At 38.8% G+C, this 19,079-nt stretch overlaps 1 protein-coding gene across 16 annotated transcripts in view; it reads right to left on the minus strand.

Annotated features, from left to right (window-relative positions):
* PTPRK (protein tyrosine phosphatase receptor type K) overlaps nt 1-19,079 on the minus strand; it is a 674,681-nt gene that overhangs the window by 122,142 nt on the left and 533,460 nt on the right. For 10 of the 16 annotated variants that reach the window (XM_073627229.1, XM_073627238.1, XM_073627228.1 and 7 more), the window contains one exon: nt 10,398-10,427. The exons of the other annotated variants lie outside the window; for them this stretch is intronic. In XM_073627229.1, coding sequence (XP_073483330.1) covers nt 10,398-10,427 — 30 coding nt within the window. The remainder of the gene's footprint in view (nt 1-10,397; nt 10,428-19,079) is intronic. 16 annotated transcript variants of the gene reach the window in all.

Below are 19,079 nucleotides of genomic sequence, written 5' to 3' on the forward strand. Positions count from 1 at the left end.
TACCACAAAATGTGCATCCAAATTGAACCGGTTTAGCAGCAAAGTGTATATATATATACAGAAAATATCATCAGTGGTATTACCAATAGTTGTGAATAATAGATATGACTGCACACAACTCTCTACTATTGTATAAAGGGTTAACCTTATTTTACAATTCGTTCTTACAACTCCTGCAATGGCTAATAGAGAGTCTCTTATCCGTCCACATCCAGAGCCATCCACTGGTTACATATTACCACTAGATCTCCACTGTGCACAATTAGCGTGACAAAGAAATATATATACATATATATATATATATAAGTATATAACACATTAAAAAATAATAATAAAAAATAATAAAAAATGAATAAAAAATGTGTATATAAAGTGACCAATTGTTTCAAAAATATACCGATTGTGACACAAATATAATATATAGAGAAAATTGTAAGTAAAAGTCAATATTGTGAAAGTCCTATCTTGAAGATATTTCATTCAAAAATTCCTGCGTGAAGTGACTGTAGTGATGGCAATTGAAATCCAGTGACTTAGGTGCTCCCCCTCAAGGGTCCCCACTCACCCGCTCCCTGCACCCCTGCAGGGGTAAAAGGCATCTGGTATCCTCGATACTTTCTTGGAATCCGATGTAGTTGTCCAATGGGGTTATCCTTAGGGGGCTTCCACTCCAGGTGTAACTGTCCTTCAGGTTTAGGCTTTATCCTGATGGGTGTGTGGGAGAGAATGTCCCCAAGCTGGCGGAGTGAGCAGTCCGGACCGCTCACTCCACCAGCTTGGGGACATTCTCTCCCACACACCCATCAGGATAAAGCCTAAACCTGAAGGACAGTTACACCTGGAGTGGAAGCCCCCTAAGGATAACCCCATTGGACAACTACATCGGATTCCAAGAAAGTATCGAGGATACCAGATGCCTTTTACCCCTGCAGGGGTGCAGGGAGCGGGTGAGTGGGGACCCTTGAGGGGGAGCACCTAAGTCACTGGATTTCAATTGCCATCACTACAGTCACTTCACGCAGGAATTTTTGAATGAAATATCTTCAAGATAGGACTTTCACAATATTGACTTTTACTTACAATTTTCTCTATATATTATATTTGTGTCACAATCGGTATATTTTTGAAACAATTGGTCACTTTATATACACATTTTTTATTCATTTTTTATTATTTTTTATTATTATTTTTTAATGTGTTATATACTTATATATATATATATATATATATATATATATATATATTTCTTTGTCACGCTAATTGTGCACAGTGGAGATCTAGTGGTAATATGTAACCAGTGGATGGCACTGGATGTGGACGGATAAGAGACTCTCTATTAGCCATTGCAGGAGTTGTAAGAACGAATTGTAAAATAAGGTTAACCCTTTATACAATAGTAGAGAGTTGTGTGCAGTCATATCTATTATTCACAATTATTGGTAATACCACTGATGATATTTTCTGTATATATATATATATATATACACTTTGCTGCTAAACCGGTTCAATTTGGATGCACATTTTGTGGTACGGGATATTTGTCCCATTGGGCACATATACACTTTATTACACGGGTTTGCCCACGCACACTTATAGTTCACTACGAGGAGAGCACACAAGTAATTTTGAGCTATATAGCTAATACAAAACTGAAACGTACCCATACAGGTAGCGCCCCCTGCCCCTACCCACACATATTTTTATTACTACACAAATGCCACAAAGTATCCAGCTTACAATATGCCAAACAGCACAGAGACAAGCCTCAAATCTTCTGGCACAAAGTCATCTGGAGTGACGAGACCAAAATTGAGCTTTTTGGCCAGAACCATAAACGCTACATTTGGAGAGGAGTCAACAAAGCCTATGATGAAAGGTATGGAAGTGGATCGCTGATGTTTTGGGGATGTGTTAGCTACAAAGGCACAGGAAATTTGGTCACAATTGTTGGCGAGATAAATGCAGTAAGTTATCAAAAAATACTGGAGAAACATTTGCATTTATCAGCCAGGAAGCTGCGCGTGGGAAGTACTTGGACATTTCAACATGAGATCCAAAACACAAGGCCAAGTTGACCTGTCATTGTCTACAGCAGAATAAAGTGAAGGTTCTGGAGTGGCCATCTCAGTCTTCTGACCTCAATATCATTGAGCCACTCTGGGGAGATCTCAAACGTGCAGTTCATACAAGACAGCCCAAGAATTTACAGGAACTGGCGGCTTTTTGCCAAGAGTAATGGGCAGCTTTACCATCTGAGAAGATAAAGAGCCTCATCCACAAATACCACAAAAGACTTCAAGTTGTCATTGATGTTAAAAGGGGGCAATACATGGTATTAAGAACGGATATGTTAACTTTTGATCAGGGTCATTTGGGTAGTTTCTGCCATTATGATTTAAAAAGAATAAACACAGTTGATTGATAATAAATGGCTTCAGTCAAACACTAACCATGAGTGAAAGAAATGTTTGTGTTATCATTCATATTCTCTGAAAAATGGCCAAGAAATCAAATTCTGCCCAGGGTTTGTAAACTTATGAGCACAACTGTGTGTGTGTGTGTGTATATATGTGTGTATATATATATATATATATATATATATATATATATATATATATATATATATATATATATATATATATATATATATATTCAATTTGTTAAGACTTCAATTTCTCACATGGAATGTTACAACTAATTTACATTACCCTAAACATGCTGCAGTCCATTATTAGAGGGAAGATAGAAAAAAGGAACTTGACACGAAGGGGTTGATTTACTAAAACTGCTCAGTGCAAAATCTGGTGCAGCTCTGCATAGAAACCAATCAGCTTCTAGGTTTTATTGTCAAAACTTAATTAAACTTTTGAGCAGAGTCATTTGGGTAGTTTCATTATGATTTAAAAAGAGTAAACACAGTTGATTGATAACAAATGGCTTCAGCCAAATACTAACCATGGGTGAAAGAAAAGTTTTTGTTTTATCATTCACACTCTCTGAAAAATGTCCAGGAAATCAAATTCTGTCAGGGAATGTAAACTTATGAGCACAACATGGGTATAAAAATGGACAAAATATCAATTTAGACTATAATGTGTAATCCTACACTAAAGCACAATGCAAAAGATGTTTTTTATATTAGGTAGCATGTAGTGTCTCCTGAAGCTTGAAGCTCGAAAAAGTACACTGGCTTTTTTTGAGCTATAAGCTTTAGCCTGGTTTCACACGGAAGGTCCGATCAGGTCCGCCTGTCAGTTTTTCAGGCGGACCTGACTGGACCAGCCATTGTTCCCTATGGAGCAGCGTATGTCAGCAAACATTTGTCCACTCACACCTGCCGTCATCCGATCGGATCCTGTCCACCAAAAACAGACAGATGGGGAAATCCATTCTTCATCTATCCAGTGGATCGGATCAGATGACAGTGAGATGGAAACAGACAGGCGGTCCGTTTCCATCTGACTGCCCCATAAAGAACAGCGTGGTTGTGTCCACTCTGCATAGAGGAGCAGACACGGACCTGTCATATGCCTGCTCATTACGGAGGACCCAGTCTGCTCACATAATTTGTAATAACATTTTTTGCCATTCTGAAGCTTCCCTCCAACCACTTTGCATATTATTTTATATATATACTGTGATTCTGTACTTGCCAAATATGCTGCAGAATTCTCTTCCCACTGAGTCTGGCTGCAACCATATTAATTGTGGGCAGCTGAAGCTGCTGCCTGTTCACTTCCTGGATTTACACAGATAGAGGCACACATCCTGCTCTGCAGCCCTCATTGGCCCTCTTATGACTTATCCCCCCTCCCTTTCCTGGCAAACGCTCACAAGAGTGAGAGGGAGAGCGCTGTGCATGATGTCATAAGCCTAGGCTAATAATCAGACAAGAAACAGGAAGTGGACTGTATAAAGTATTTACTGGCAGAAAAAAAATGTTTGACTATCCAAAGTTAAAAAAAAAAAACAAGGGCAGAATATTTAATTGATGGAAAATTGAAAAAATGACTGAAGGTCCGCTTTAAGCATTTTTGGCCCTGATAGACTTCAAGTGATACTAAAGTCTTGTTTTTTGTGTTAAAAAAAAACCAAACATGTTATACTTACCTGCTCTGTGCAGTGGTTTTGCATAAAGCAGCCCAGATCCTCCTCTTCTTGGTTCCCTCGCTGGCTCTCCTGGCCCCTCCCTCCTGCCGAGTGCCCGTACAGCAAGCAGCTTGCTATGGGGGCACCCAAGCCGCAGCTCCCTGTGTCCATTCAGCTACGGAGCCACAGCCCGGCCCCACCCCCATCCTCTCCTCATTGGCTCACTGACTTTGCTTTACAGCAGCGGGAGCCAATGGCGCTAGTTTATGTATCTCAGCTAACCGTCCTGGACAGCCGAGTCTCTCGTGCAACAAGGCTGGATCGAGAACATTGCACTCTGCCTCTAGAACCACTTTCAATGGTATAGCATGAAAGGGTGTTTTTTTTTTTCTCTAGTGATGATCATTCCATTAGCTAAAACTAAAAAAAAAAAAAAAAAACAAATCAAGCAAAAACACCAAAAAAATATTTAAAATGCCTGTACAGAAACTATAAAAAAAAAAAAAAAAAAGCCTGTAAAGACACTCAAGCGTGAATGCAGCCTTAGGGATCATTTTCTTTACATTTTTCATATTACATCAACCAATTTAATTTTCCCTGTGGTGAATGCATTGGATGTTCCCCGTTATATTGCACAACAGGAACACATATATGCAAGTGGCATCACATCAGCACCTTTATTAGGTACAAAGGCTGCTTTTAAAATGGATGCATGGCACAGTATCTACTTCTTTTTTTTCAATCAGGTACATGTCTACCTCATTTTAGTAGCTTGCTCCCCACACTGCTGGCTTGCAATGTAATTTAATGCAGCGTGGGCACAACATTTTTGTAAGTATAAAAGGCACGGAGACTGACACAAGATACACACCAAAAGGTTTTTTAATTCAGAAACTGGATATCTTCATTAACCGCGAGACTCAGCATAATGAAAACAATGTATAGTGTTTCACATAGGCAGTAAACTGATCTTAAAAGAGTGTTGATTGTTTACATTCAATTACACACAGTTACGAGTTACAAAAACTGGATATTAAATTACAAACTGTGATCTCTCTCTAGTGTAACAAATGAGTGATTAAAGTGATTGTAAGGGTTTTTTTTTTTTTTTTTTTTTTTAAACAAACATATCATACTTCCCTCCACTGTGCAGCTCGTTTTGCAGAGTGGCCCAGAACCAAGTCTTCTGGGGTCCCCCTGGTGGCTCCTCCCCACATCAGATAACCCCCTAGGAGAAGGGCTCTCCTGAGGGGGTTACCTTGCAGGCGCGCTCCCAAGTCCAGCATTTGGCATCCATAGCCACTTAATGTTTGACTCGGCCCCACCTCCCGCGTCATTGGATTTGATTGACATAAGTGGGAGCCAATGGCTGCGCTGCTATCAATCTATCCAATCAAGAGCCGAGAACCCTGGGCAGAGAGACAGCGCGTCCCCACCGGGTCAAGTCCCAGGGCTCAGGTAAATAAAACGGGGGGGGGGGGGGGGGGGCGCGGTCACTGCCAGGTGTTTTTTCACCTTAATGCATAAGATGTATTAAGGTGAAAAAATACGGATGGTTTACAACCCCTTTAAATTTGCAATATATATTATATACTCTATATATCTTAGCTTTTCATCCACATGTGCCATTACTGTAAATTTTTAGTATGAACAGCATATGTACACATAGAATTACATTCTTATCAGGTTATTCTGAGTTTTTAAAAAATGCACGCCTTTTGCAAAAAAAATACCAGCCTGAGCCATCAGACATACAGGTGTTGATTTAATAAAGGCAAACAGGCTGTTCACTTCGCAAGGGAAATTGTACTTTGCTATTTATGTTTCTCAGAGCTTAGTAAATGTGGTGAAATTTGACTTAGCAAAGACTAAATTGTGTTCAAGGAAAATAAATGAATTAGAAAAAAAAAATGCATTTTGCTTGAATGTACAGTGGAGACGGAAAGTATTCAGACCCCCTTAAATTTTTCACTCTTTGTTATATTGCAGCCATTTGGTAAAATCATTTAAAGTTAATTTTTTTCCTCATTGATGTACACACAGCACCCCATATTGACAGAAAAACACAGAATTGTTCACATTTTTGCAGATTTATTAAAAAAGAAAAACTGAAATATCACATGGTCCTTTGAACTTAAATGATTTTAGCAAATGGCTGCAATATAACAAAGAGTAAAAAATTTAAGGGGGTCTGAATACTTTCCGTCCCCGCTGTAATTAGATGATGGAAGCAAGGCTTCTTCTCATTCACAAAGTACAACAATACAAAAAAGTGGTATGCCAGATGCTTTAAGGCCAAATGCATGGGAGATCTTGTTGGCTACTGTATGCCTGGAAAGTAAAGGCTTTGTACTCATAAAACATTATCTAAATGTTTATTTCCAAAAGGAAAAATATATATTGATATTATTTTTCCTTGTTCTGTGCTCTATATTTAAAAAAGTATGTAAACTGTATGTAAACCATAACTGTGAATATCTGTTATTTTCTCCCATTTGGTACGTTAAATACACCAATACACTACTGAAAGCTTTTTGGTATATCTGTTTAATATAGTTAAAAAAATGGCCCTGCCAGAAATCCAGTTGTCCTATGTTTTGTGGACTCAGCAGTCTTATTTCAAGCAATGTTATCACCCCTACTTATTTCCCATCTCTACTACAAAATACCTATTCACTATGTAATGGAAATGAGGAGAGTAGGTGTTGTCACTCTAGGACATTAAGTGCATTACTGGCAGGATCACTAGGTAAAAAAGAAAAAAAAAGCATCAAAAAAATCATTTTGACATACCTATAAATTCCGTATCTTGGAGTACAATATATTTTTTCTTTAACCTGCCACCTTTAGGTAACTGAACATTGTCAAAAGCTTTGCTGGGTGTGACCACCAGTGTATCATATAACCTCCAGTTTTTTTTTTAGAAGGCAATAAGGAGATAAAAAAAAAAAAAACACACAGCTAAACCACAGGAAAAAGGAGGGAAAAAAAAGAAGAGGGATCAATGGATCCCAGTTTATAGCTCAAGCAGCCACCTTGCAAACAAATTGTTTGGGAGAAATGTGGTGGCTGCACCCAAAAGAGATAGAAGAGTTTTGTATAGGCCCTATAAAAAGAAGTAAAATGACCAGCCAGGGGAAGGAGGAAGATGGAATTGAAAGGGCGTACTTCCCTTAAAAAAAAAAAAAAAAAAGTGAAGAGAAGAGCAGTCAGGTTTAAGGGAAAATTTGGTGCAGAGCTGTAGAAGTCATGCCTAAAACCATCCACTAAGGGGAATGAAAATATGTGTTGTGCCATTTGCCAGGATGTGGGAGGGAAAATTTGAAACTCTTGTAATAGAGAGATGAGGAGCACATAAGGAAGCAAGGAGAACCAGCTTCCAAGAGACTTTGCAGACAACAGAGAAGGAGGATCAGTTTTTAAAGGAACTCCTAAAAAGGGCAACCCCTTGAGAACTGAAAAGGAGAGTCCTTCTTGTCAAGAGGTCCTTAAACCCCAAAATGACCCAAAAGGTCACAGTAGTGACAAGGAAAAGCTAACTTCAGCAGGAAGTAAACAGGGAGTGCAAGAGCTAGGATAGGAAGAGAATATGCAAGGTCAAATCAAGGCCTACAGGGTACTAAGTGTTATACTGTAAGAAGTACAGGGCAAAAGCATGTGTAGGATGAGGAATCAGAACAAATCCAACAATGGTGCTCCCTATCAGCACACTAGGAAAAATTGACTGTCTACAGAGTAGACCGTGAGGAAATTACATTTACTGCGCAAGGAAAAATAAAATGGGGGAAGGGGATCCAACTCTCACATCAGGATGTTACTACATAGGGAAAAAGTGTAGAGCAGCCAAAAGTTGGAGATTAGAAGTTGGAAAAGGTAGGCAAATGCTGAACCACCCTAAAGCACACCCTGGGACCTGAGGGTTTGTGACCTTCTCTTAAACAAAGACTGCAAATGAAGTTGACTTGCTTTGGCCTGTAAACTGCAAAAAGTTGGGAATCCACGGCCATGGAGGGGGTAGGGAAGGGTGCTGCAGTGCTTGGCACAAAGTCTGAGGGCTGAAAGCCATTGAGTAATGTGTTATAGCAGTAAGGAGTAAAAGGGGGTCCAAGTTATGGAACTAACTTATTTTATTTTTTTGAGCATGGATCAGGCATAGGTGAGAATGTGGTGCTGAAATAGATGTCAGGAATAGACCTAGGCATACAGACAATAAAAGGTCAGGGAAAAAACCCAGAAAGATGCAAGTCCAGCTGCAGGGGAATAGTGTGAACATATGGAACAATCAAGCATATGATGCAAGAATTCAGGCACAAGAATCGCGTGGCATCAAGTCTCCGGTACACCCAGGGGAACTCTGAGTTTTCCCAGGACCTGTAGCTGACTCCCCTCCGTCTGTTCCATGTGTTTCCTTTCCCAAGTACCAGTAACCCTCCACTGCTAAGTGAGGGGTCTTCCTCTGTAAGAAATCACAATACCCATGTGAAAACAAACATCCAATGGTGTGTTCAATGGCTAAATGATTAGCTTGTGCTGTTGGCAGAAAATGGCTTCCAAAAGTATGCAGTTAGCAGTTTCAAATCACCAAGACATTAGCTGGAGAGGAAATTCCGGCAGGGAGGTGAAAAAAGGCCACCAAATGAAAAAAGGTAAATACTACAATAACATTACCTATAAGGCTGAATAGTGAGAGAATACGAGACATACAGCAGTGCCGTGCACACAAGCGTACATCCTCAGATGTAGTGTATGCTACAAAGTCCTCATAAAATGTAAAGCCAGGAAATTGTATGCATGAGGGTACAGGGAAACCCTATCTTACCTTGTGAATGTTGCTGGTCCAGTTCAGGTTCCAGGCCTGCCTGTCATGGTGGGCATAGCCCTGTAGGGGTCTTCAGGGTCTAGGGGAAAAAGAATAGACCATGGCCCTGGCTTGCTATAAGATCCTGCCGCTAACTACAGTCATTGCACAGTGTGCCAAAATGAGCGCTGAATGCAGGATCCAGTGTCCGAATCAAACATTACAGACCAGCCCTGCTGCCACAGGTTCTGGGTATGGTTCCCAAGGTATACTCAAGGGTAACAGCAGTGGAAGCTGCTAGGTCACAGCCATAAATGCAATATGCAGTCAGATCTTGATAGAAAAGTCAAACAAAAAGGTGAAATAAATCTGATAAAAATTAGTAGGAAATTCTTCTTCCAGAGAAGCCATCCATCAGCTAAAAGACACTAGCAAAGAACTGAAGCCTCACATAGTTTGGGAAATCCAGTCAAGCTTTTGCCAGTGTCCAATTACCTAAAAGTAGCATCATACAACCCATGGTCTCTGAATCGTTTTTTTGTAACATGTACCATACAATAAATATACTTTTTTTATTAAATGCATTACATTTTTTAATTGGGTTTAAATACACTTTAATATTCACTCGGTTCACCCATATTGCAGTCCTATATAAGAAACAGATGTGCCAGGAACTAATAAGTTCAGGAGAATTTAGAAAGAAAAATGTATGCAGCTTAGGCATAAGACTTGAATACAATCCATTTTACCAGTGAGAAACACTAAAAGTTCCACCTTTGAGCACCAATTAGAAATGATTAGGTGGAGGAAAAATGGTGGTACATGAACTGCCATTCTTTCTTTAAAACAGAACTGATCCTACAGTACTTACCCATAATATGGATAATTTGCTGTTTTCTAAATTCTAACACCTACAATAGCACTGCCCCAAATTAAACACCAACACGTGCAGCGTCCTGATAAATAGTTAAGACTAATACCCAAGCAGACAGATTTTACAAAACAATTTTTTTTTTTTTACAGATAAGTTCATTAGGAGGAGGAAACCATGACCCGTAGACATACAGCGTGCAACAAAAAGTGTTAGTGACTTATGACACATTCAGTAGGTTATCCCTCTAAAAATAAATAAAGCAACATTAACCAATGCCAGCCTTATATTAAGTACTCTCTCTCCTCTCTTGCCAGAGTCCAGTCCTCTCTTAACAGTGGCTAGTTTATTTTTCTGAACAGATCAAAGTCTTACTCAGGAAGAAATATTATTAGAGATAAATGCAATGATAAAAATGTTCAACCTTTGGTGAGCTTTAATTTTCAAACTATTCCTGAGGGCTAGTTAGCAAAGGGTGGCTAACAGCTTTATTTATAGAACTAAGGAAGTTTGCAAGACAAAACGGCCTATACATTTATCAGCCTTGTGATTCAAGTGCTATACTTATTTTTAAAGGGATACTGCATCTTATGTTAAGTGTTAAAATCCAAATAAAATAGGTGGCCATTTTTTACTTACAGGTAGTAGGAGTAAGAATAGTAGCTCCTCCTGGTAGGCAAATCACAAACAGTGAGGAAAGAGAAGCAATGGTGAATGAAAAAAGCATGAATCATTCACATTCAACAAAGCAGCACAATAAAAAATAAAATGAAATAAAAAAAAAAAAAAAACACAACAATGAGCTCTTAAAATATATATGTATTATCATCATATAAATGTCACTTGTTAGCATTTGAATGCTTTCATGCACTAAATATACTTTGCCATGCAATTCAACAAAAATGAATGTTAGCTGCAAAACAATGTGTATACATAAGTAGGATGACTTCTTGAAAAAAAAAAAAAAAAAAAAAAAAAAAAAAAAGGACCACTTGAGGAAATTACATGCCAAACAGTTAAAACTTTGTAAACTGAAAAATATATATGTGTATATATATATATATATATAAAATGAAAACACAGATAAAAGAAATGAACATTTAAATGGTATGTGTTTGAGGCACACAGTTAATCCCTGAATTTTAGTGCATAGACACTTGCTGTACACTGAAGTTGGTCAATGGTAACGCATACAAAGAACACAATCATACTAACCCCTAATAATAGTATACACTAAAGCATTTTAGGGTGGCTAATGTGAAAAATGAATGCTGAACAAGTTGTAACAAACAATGAGATCTACTAGTTAATAAACACATACCACATGGATGTAAAAAGCAGGTCACTATTCATGAGTGAACAGCTGAGGGAGCTCATATCCTGCTAAAATATGTCACATAAGAACATTAAAGTGTATCTCTAGGCACAACCCTTTTTTAGTTTTATAATCTTTCAAAATGGAGACACCCGTCTCAGAGGGAAATTGTCAACACTTTGGGAAATTTCCTCTAAAGTCATGCCGTGTCTCAGCAAAAAATAACCTGGCAGAAGTTCTAAGCCTCCCTACGCTATCCTTAAAATTTTTTTTTTTAAAGTTGGGCTTATACATACACTTTGCCGCAGCAAATGGTATACATACTGTACATTAAAATTCATCTGAATGGCACCCCAATGCACCTTGCCGACTTTTGCATTCCAGGACAGAGCAATGTGCACCAATGTATTAGAGCATGTGTTGTGGTTCAGTGTGCTGTCCAAAATTTAAAAAAAAAAAAAAAAAAAAGGCCCATGCAACATTTTTTTTTTGCAGTGCAAAGCATTGACGGTCATTGAGCTGTGCTGTAGCGCATGTCCAACTGCAAAGTGTACTGAATGGCACCACATTGCAACTATGCATCTAACGTGATACAATGGTGTGAGTGAACTCCTAGTGCTTTGCAGTGTGTTAACATGCATTGTAGTATGTTCTAAAGTAGCATGAATTGTGTTAAGGCAGCCCATTAAAATGAATAGACTGCCTTTGCACCCAAAAATCAGACATGACCCTTTTTGTGCATTGCAGTGAGCTGCAACACAGGTATGTTGGGGTGCCATTCAAAATGAACAGCACTTCAAAGCAGAAACATAGGTCACATGCAATAGTACACATAATCTGGATGCCCTATTATTTAAAAACCTAATGCTCAGATCATTATTCTGTATCTGAATCTTTCAAAATAAGAGGTCAGTCTGCTATAAGGCTAGGTTGGTTGCGGGTGCTGGCCAGCGTGTAAGTCGCACTTGCTCTTGCGACCACCCAGAGCCAAAACACGCTGCTCTTTTCCATTAATATATATATTCATTCTATTGGCACAATGCATTCTATATGGCACCCTCACACATCTGAAAACGCAGCGTGTTTTCGTGTCTGGAAAATCACATAGTGCAAAAGCACCTTGCGATTTCTCTGTGGCTGCATTTTTAAAAGGGTGCAGGGACCTTTTTTCTAGGTTTCCTGCAAGTACAGAAGCCCATTCAAGTGAATGAGCTGCTGTGCCCGTGCAAACACGGGACTCGCTGAACGCATAGGTGTGAACCTAGAGTAAGGGTTCATCTTTATTTACAAGTATATTGCAGTCTAACCACAAATCAAAGCACAAGAGGACAATTGCAGTCACAACATACTGATGCTGATAAATTTTAGAGCAAGCGATTATAAAACTTGGTAGTAAAATATTAACTATAAAAATATTAACTGCTGTTGCTCTTTCCCTGTAGTTGCTCTTTAAAGCAACCTAAAATAACACTGAGCTGCACATAGCAAATAACTCCTAAAATGCCAGTCTTCTGATGTTGGGTACTCTTTTCCCCACTAAACGCTTAAAAAAGCTGAAACATGATAAAAATGAGCAATAATCATATTCATAAATTTCATTTATTTTAGGATGCATTAAATCAAGTTTGCCTCTGAAAGAATTTTCAGCATTCACAGTGATGCGTTTCCTTTACCAGTCAGGAAAGTTTTGGATACAATTCAAGAGAAGTATGTGTAATTTAGAAGTAAAGAACAGAAAAAGCATAATTTGCTATATCTGTATGGATATGGAGGATCTGTAGCCTAAAATGTTTCACCCCATGGTCTTTCAGGAGATGTAAATTGTCACTAAAAACCCTGCATTTTTCAACAGTCCAAAAACAAGACTCAGACATTAGTAGTAGTTGCCTTTGTCTTCCGAGGTAAAGCATTTCAGGGATCAATACAATGTCCATTATAGTACAAAAGTGCTGCAGGATCCCTCATGCATGTTAATGCTTCAGAGGGGAGTTGGTATAGTGAAAATGCAGCTTTCATTTGTCTGCCCTTCTCCATAGCACACATGAAACATCATATATAATTTTATAAATGTGGTGAACATGTGACATTACAAGCTCCTCTTTCTTGTTCTTAATACTAGCCCATCGTTTCCAAGGTGACAACGTACCTGCAAAATACTGTTCCACCTTAATACACACTAGGGGTGACTTAAAGCTGGGTTTAAAATACATAAACATTGTATCATTAATCTGGCAAGAAAATATTAGGAAAATGAATTCCACCTAGGTATGGCATGTAACCAAATACCTTACAAAAACTTATCCTTGGCATGGGTCTAATGTTCCAGGGGACTCCAAAAACTGCAACTTAAAAAACGGCCTATTATAACAGTACAGGTTTGCCCTACTGACACATCAAAGGCTTGGGAATAAACCTATAGTTATAGTTTGATGTGCCATGAGTATCATGAGCAAATGTTTACAAAGCCCTAATGCTAGTATACAGTTAGGATTTAGGATATACGCATCTGAAAAGCTATACATCTACATACTATCAAGATATTTAAAAAAACAAACCACAAATGACTGTATAATGAAGCAAAATGATAAAAATGACAAACTAAAAACATATGGTTAAATATGTAGTATCCCTTTAATTGTAAATGAAGATCTGCATCAATTAGGAGTGAACCCAGCCAACATCTACAGCAACACATAAAAAGCCATTTTGACAGCAACACTTCACATCACAAAATGTTTATGAAACCAGAAAATTCTATAAAAGGCGAAAATGTGCTAAAAGCTCAGTAAATGAAATATTGGGTTAATAATAAAAGAAGAAATATTCCAAAGACTTAATGCTGGTCAATGTGAACTTTGAAAGGAACAAAAGAATATTATAAGGCTCCATAATCTGACAACAGTGTACCTAGTGATCCAGCCAGTGAGAGCCTTCAAACCGACTTCCAGGCATAGGTTGACAACACTCATAGAGAGTTGTCCCTAAACAGGGGCATCATTGCCACTCTATAATCCAACCCTGAGAACTGCAAGCTGAAGTAAACCACAAAGGCACATTCAACCCAAGTCCCTGCAGACCAAGCTACACAAACAGGTGTGAAACAGCTGCACATTCTCCACTATGCATACCAGAATTTGGATTCCTTTGCAAGTATTAAAGTATTCAATATACATTTTTATGATCCTTAACTAAGAGTAATGCTTAAAAAGTTGTTTACATGTCACTCCCCACCCCCCACCCAAGTATTAATGCACGAGAACAAAAAAAATAATGATCAAGAACTGCTGAAATATGCACAAGGTAAAATCAAAAAGTTCTTACAATGGAAAAAAAAATGTTAATCCTAAATCATTAAAGGGAAATTATAGAAAAAAAAAAAAACTTTCTTCTGCCTTATGCTGCGTACACGTTGGCTCTAATGATGATTATTTTAGGTTTGGATTGCTGCTGTGTAAGGTAAAAATCCTAGTACTACACTCAATCTATGGACACATAGGAGTTGATTTACTAAAGGCAAATAGTCTGTGCACTGCAAGCGCACCACCCACAAGCACACTGCAAGTGCAGTTGCTCTAGGTCTGAAGGGAACACGCAAGGAAAAAGAAAAAAAAAAAAAAAAAAAAGAAAACAGCATTTTTTGCTTGCTCACGATTGGATGATAGAAATCAGAGAGCTTTCCCTCAGATCTAGCGCAACTGCACTTCAAGTGCACAGTATATTTGCCATCATTAAATCAACCTCATAGGGTCAATGCCGGTCAACAGGTACCAACATTCCAAAACTTCAATACCACATTGCACGTAATTAAAGGGACCAAGCTAGTCCAAACAAACTATTTGCTTTACTAATTGCTGTGGCTGCTGTCAGCACCATCTAAACTGTATGTAGCATCAGTTACATAAAATATACAGCGCCATGTTCTCTGAGCAGTACTGGGACTTCCAGCCTGGAGTCAGAACAAAACTGAGTCAGTCTCATCAATTTACAGGAAGCCTTGTATTTTTAACAATGGATACTCAAGACGTCCTCTGAGCAGCTGCAGTGGAGAGGCACGAAGATGACATCACAAAAATGAGCAGCCTCACTGGCCAATATGAATACGGAGGAGGCAGGAAAGCTTAAATAACATCACAAAAAGTGAAACGTTTAAAGAGGTTGCTGGAGGCATGATTTTTTTTTTCTTCTATCCAAGACAGCTTTTTTTTTAACCCATCCATTTCACACAAGTCCTTATACAGCACCTTTCTCCCCTCTTTGTTCCAACCACTTCTGCTAGTCCAATTTCAGTCCGAATATGAATCCAAGTGTGTGTTCCATCCAGTGCAATAAAGCATCAAGTGCTAAAGCCATGTATAAGTAGGAACCTTTACCAGAAAAAACTCTTTTGGATAAGCTCTCACCACAATAGATTAACCCTCACAACAAAAGTCAAAATGTGCCTCTATATAATCAGTGTAATACAGGCTTATTCATCTGGGCTCACCTCACTTTCCTTCTCAAAGCTCCAGCACTCACAGACAGTTCAGGTGGTGGGATGACCGATCGGTATGATTCAATGCTCAAAAAGACAAAGGCTGACATAGTGCTTAAATTGGTTAAGCCACTCTAACATCTTTATACTATCTGCGCTGTCTCCTAATCTTATGTCCCCCTGTGTGTGTGATTTATAAAAAAAATGCAGTATATACCTAATTTCAGAGCACTGCTCGGCACTTGCTTGACCAGCTGGCTCTCTCCTTTCTCCGTCTGACAGCTGCAGCGGGTAGGGCCTGAGATTCCCCCACTGACGTCAGGCGGGAGGAGAGAGCCACCCGGTCAAGTGAGCGGCACTCTGAAATTAGGTATATACTGCATTTTCTTTTTTTTCTATAAATCACACACACAGAGGGACACAGGACTAGGAGGCAGCGCGGATATGATAAAGATGTAGATGTTATTCCAGCAGCAGAAGGGGGCACGGTCACTGGCTGACGGGCAGGGAGTGGATGGGGGAGAGGAGGACAGGAGAGACAGTGGACGACGAAGGCACGTAAACTGACCATGGTGTCAGGGCACAGCAGCCATGATATAACATGGTCAGTTTACAGGAATTTCAAATGATAAAAAGGGCTTGAATTACACAGCACAAGCACTGTGCTGTATAGCATGCTTTAAAGGGACAGCATCATTTTTATGGGTAACAAACGTTTAATATTTTATTAAGTATTATAAAAATGCCACTCACATAAAAAAAAAAAAAAAAAAAAAGACAGATGTACATTATCACTTTAAGATACAATTCCTCAGTGTTGCTTGGGTGGATGGCTGCAACAAGCTGATCAGCATTTTTTATAATTTCAATAATAAAATATCATAGCCTTCCCACCACTTGATCTGTCTGGTGGAGGTTTCCACTCTGTAGTCCTTGTTGAGAGCATGCCGAGGAAGCCAAAGCCTCGTACACACGATCAGATTTTTGGATGACCGTTCGTCCGTTTTTTTGTTGCATGCTAGTCTCATGTCAAAATTGAAGGTTACCAACCATACAAAAATTCTCGTACAACAGAATTCAACTTCAGAAGTGACATAATATGTTAAATAGTTTTGTATGCATTCTTTCGTTTCTAAGCATGCGTAGGCTTTCTCTTACGATTTTATTTGGACGAAAACAGTACTAATTAAATGAAAATCGGACGTTGAGTTCACGTACGTCAAAAATGTTATAATCTGCACATCCAGCTTTTGTCGGACAAAAAAAAAAACGGAAATCGGCTGTCGAAAACACCATACTAACGATCTGAAAACTGGTAGATCGAATTTTACCTTCGATTTTCGTAGCGTGTGTAAGAAAGAACCCAGGTAAATACAGCTACAGGTATTGAATTTGTTTTCTTTCTTTGCAAATTGTGTTTAGTTTTACTTTAAAAGGTTTCAGAAAAACAGTGGTAGTTTAACGGTACATACACAATACCGGATATATGCTTAAAAAACAAATTGGCTAGTGCTACTTGAATGCATTCTATCTTCTTGTTACCAATGACAACTTGAAAACAACTAATTAATGCTATGCCTGACTTGCTAAGTAGGGGTATTACAGCCATTGCACTTGGCTTCTTGCGTTCAGTGTACACAAAAACACTTCATTTGAGACTAATGACCAATTAGCAACCTAAATGAACTTCTCCAGTGTCAAGCAGGAATTTAATTACATGCTTTTCTGAGACCAGTGCCTATTTTCTATAACACAAGAACAATACTGGAAAAAAAAAAAACATGAATTTTTAATGGTGTGAAATTAGGAGATACATTTAAGGACTTGCTCATATGTGTACAATACTGTATTAGAGCAAAGCTTTAGAGGCAATTTAGGAGAGGATATAGAAGCACTTTAAAGTAGAGGATGTACTTTAAATTACAACCTAGCAAAAAACACGTTTTTCATGATGGTACATGCATGCTAAGTAATGCATATGAGTACTATACTGCTGTTATTACCTTTTACAGAGATTACAGTATGTAAACTATTTGAGGGGACGATAAGGGTCCATATCTAAGAATTTGCTGCTGAAAACAGTATCATTAATAGTAATCAGCATTGATTAACGAAGGGCCGTTCTTGTCAAACCAATTTGTTGACATTCTACAAAGAAGTGAGCTTCCATCTAGATAAAGGTAGGCCTGTGCATGTGGTGTATCTGGGTTTTGCAAAAGCATTTGATACAGTATCCCATAGACGATAAATCCACAAACTGAGGTCTGTAGGCATGGACCATATGGCTTGTTTTTGAATAGAAAAAAGGATACAGGGGTGCGTCCAAAGGGTGATGAAAAATAATGTTGACACAAAAATAGGTAAACAACAGCAGAATATAGAAACTTTACAAGAAGACCTCAATAAATTAATGGGGAGGGCAACTACATGGCAAATGAGGTTTAATATTGAAAAATTTAACGTAATGCACTTGGGGGTTAAAAATATAAATGCAAGTTACTCACTAGGGGGAGAACCTCCAGAGTGGAATCCAGGATGGAGAAAGACCTGGGGAGGTCCTTGTAGAAGAGCAATAGCTCTTCTACTGAGCAATAGCATACAATGTCAAGCTGCAGCAAGCAAAGCCAACAGATTATTAGCATGCATTAAAAAGGTACCGTATTTATCGATGTATAACACGCACATTCATTTTAAGAGGGAAGTTTCAGGAAAAAAACTAAAATTTTTAATAAGGAACTTTGAAGCAAAATAAGGGTCAGTGCCCATCTGCAGCCTCATCATTGCCATCAATGCAGCCTGATCAATGCCCATCTGCAGCCTCACAAGTGCCATTAATGCAGCCTCAGTCTACATCAATGCAGCCTCACCATTGCCATCAATGCAGCAGCCTCACCACTGCCATCAGTGGTCCAATGGCGGCCCAGGAGACGGGACTTTCTATTACAGAGGCCGCCAAGTAAACAGGAGATTCTCACTGTATTTAATCTGACGGCGCTCATCCCGCCCCCCTCCCTGTCCCCTCAGAGGCAGCTAAAATTGAAGTATTGGCGTATAACACGCACGCGCTTTTTGCACCCGATTTTCATGATGAAAAAGTGAGTGTTATACGCCAATACATACATTAATTTACACCAGAGATACAATGATAATCCTGCCACTTTATAAAACTCTGGTTTGGCCACATCTGGAGTATTCCGTCCAGTTCTGGTCACCAATCCTCAGGAAGGATTTGTTGGAACTGAAGAGAGTCCAGAAAAGGACAACAAAAATGAAAAAGGGGACTGGAGGACATCAGTTATGGGGAATGACTACAAGCACTAAACGTATTCTCACTGGAGAAGAGACGTTTGAGAGGAATTATGATAGCGATCTACAAATATCTCAATGGTGATCCCAGCGTAGGTAGGAAACTATTCCGTCTCATTGTGTATGAAGACACTGGGCCACACAATGAGATTGGACCATATGCTGTTTAACCTTAAGTTGCATAGGGTTTTTTTTTCACTGTCAGGGCAATAAGGATGTAAAGCTCTCT

This window comes from Aquarana catesbeiana, linkage group LG04, assembly GCF_042186555.1.
Source record: "Aquarana catesbeiana isolate 2022-GZ linkage group LG04, ASM4218655v1, whole genome shotgun sequence".
NCBI classification, from domain to species: Eukaryota; Metazoa; Chordata; class Amphibia; order Anura; family Ranidae; genus Aquarana; species Aquarana catesbeiana.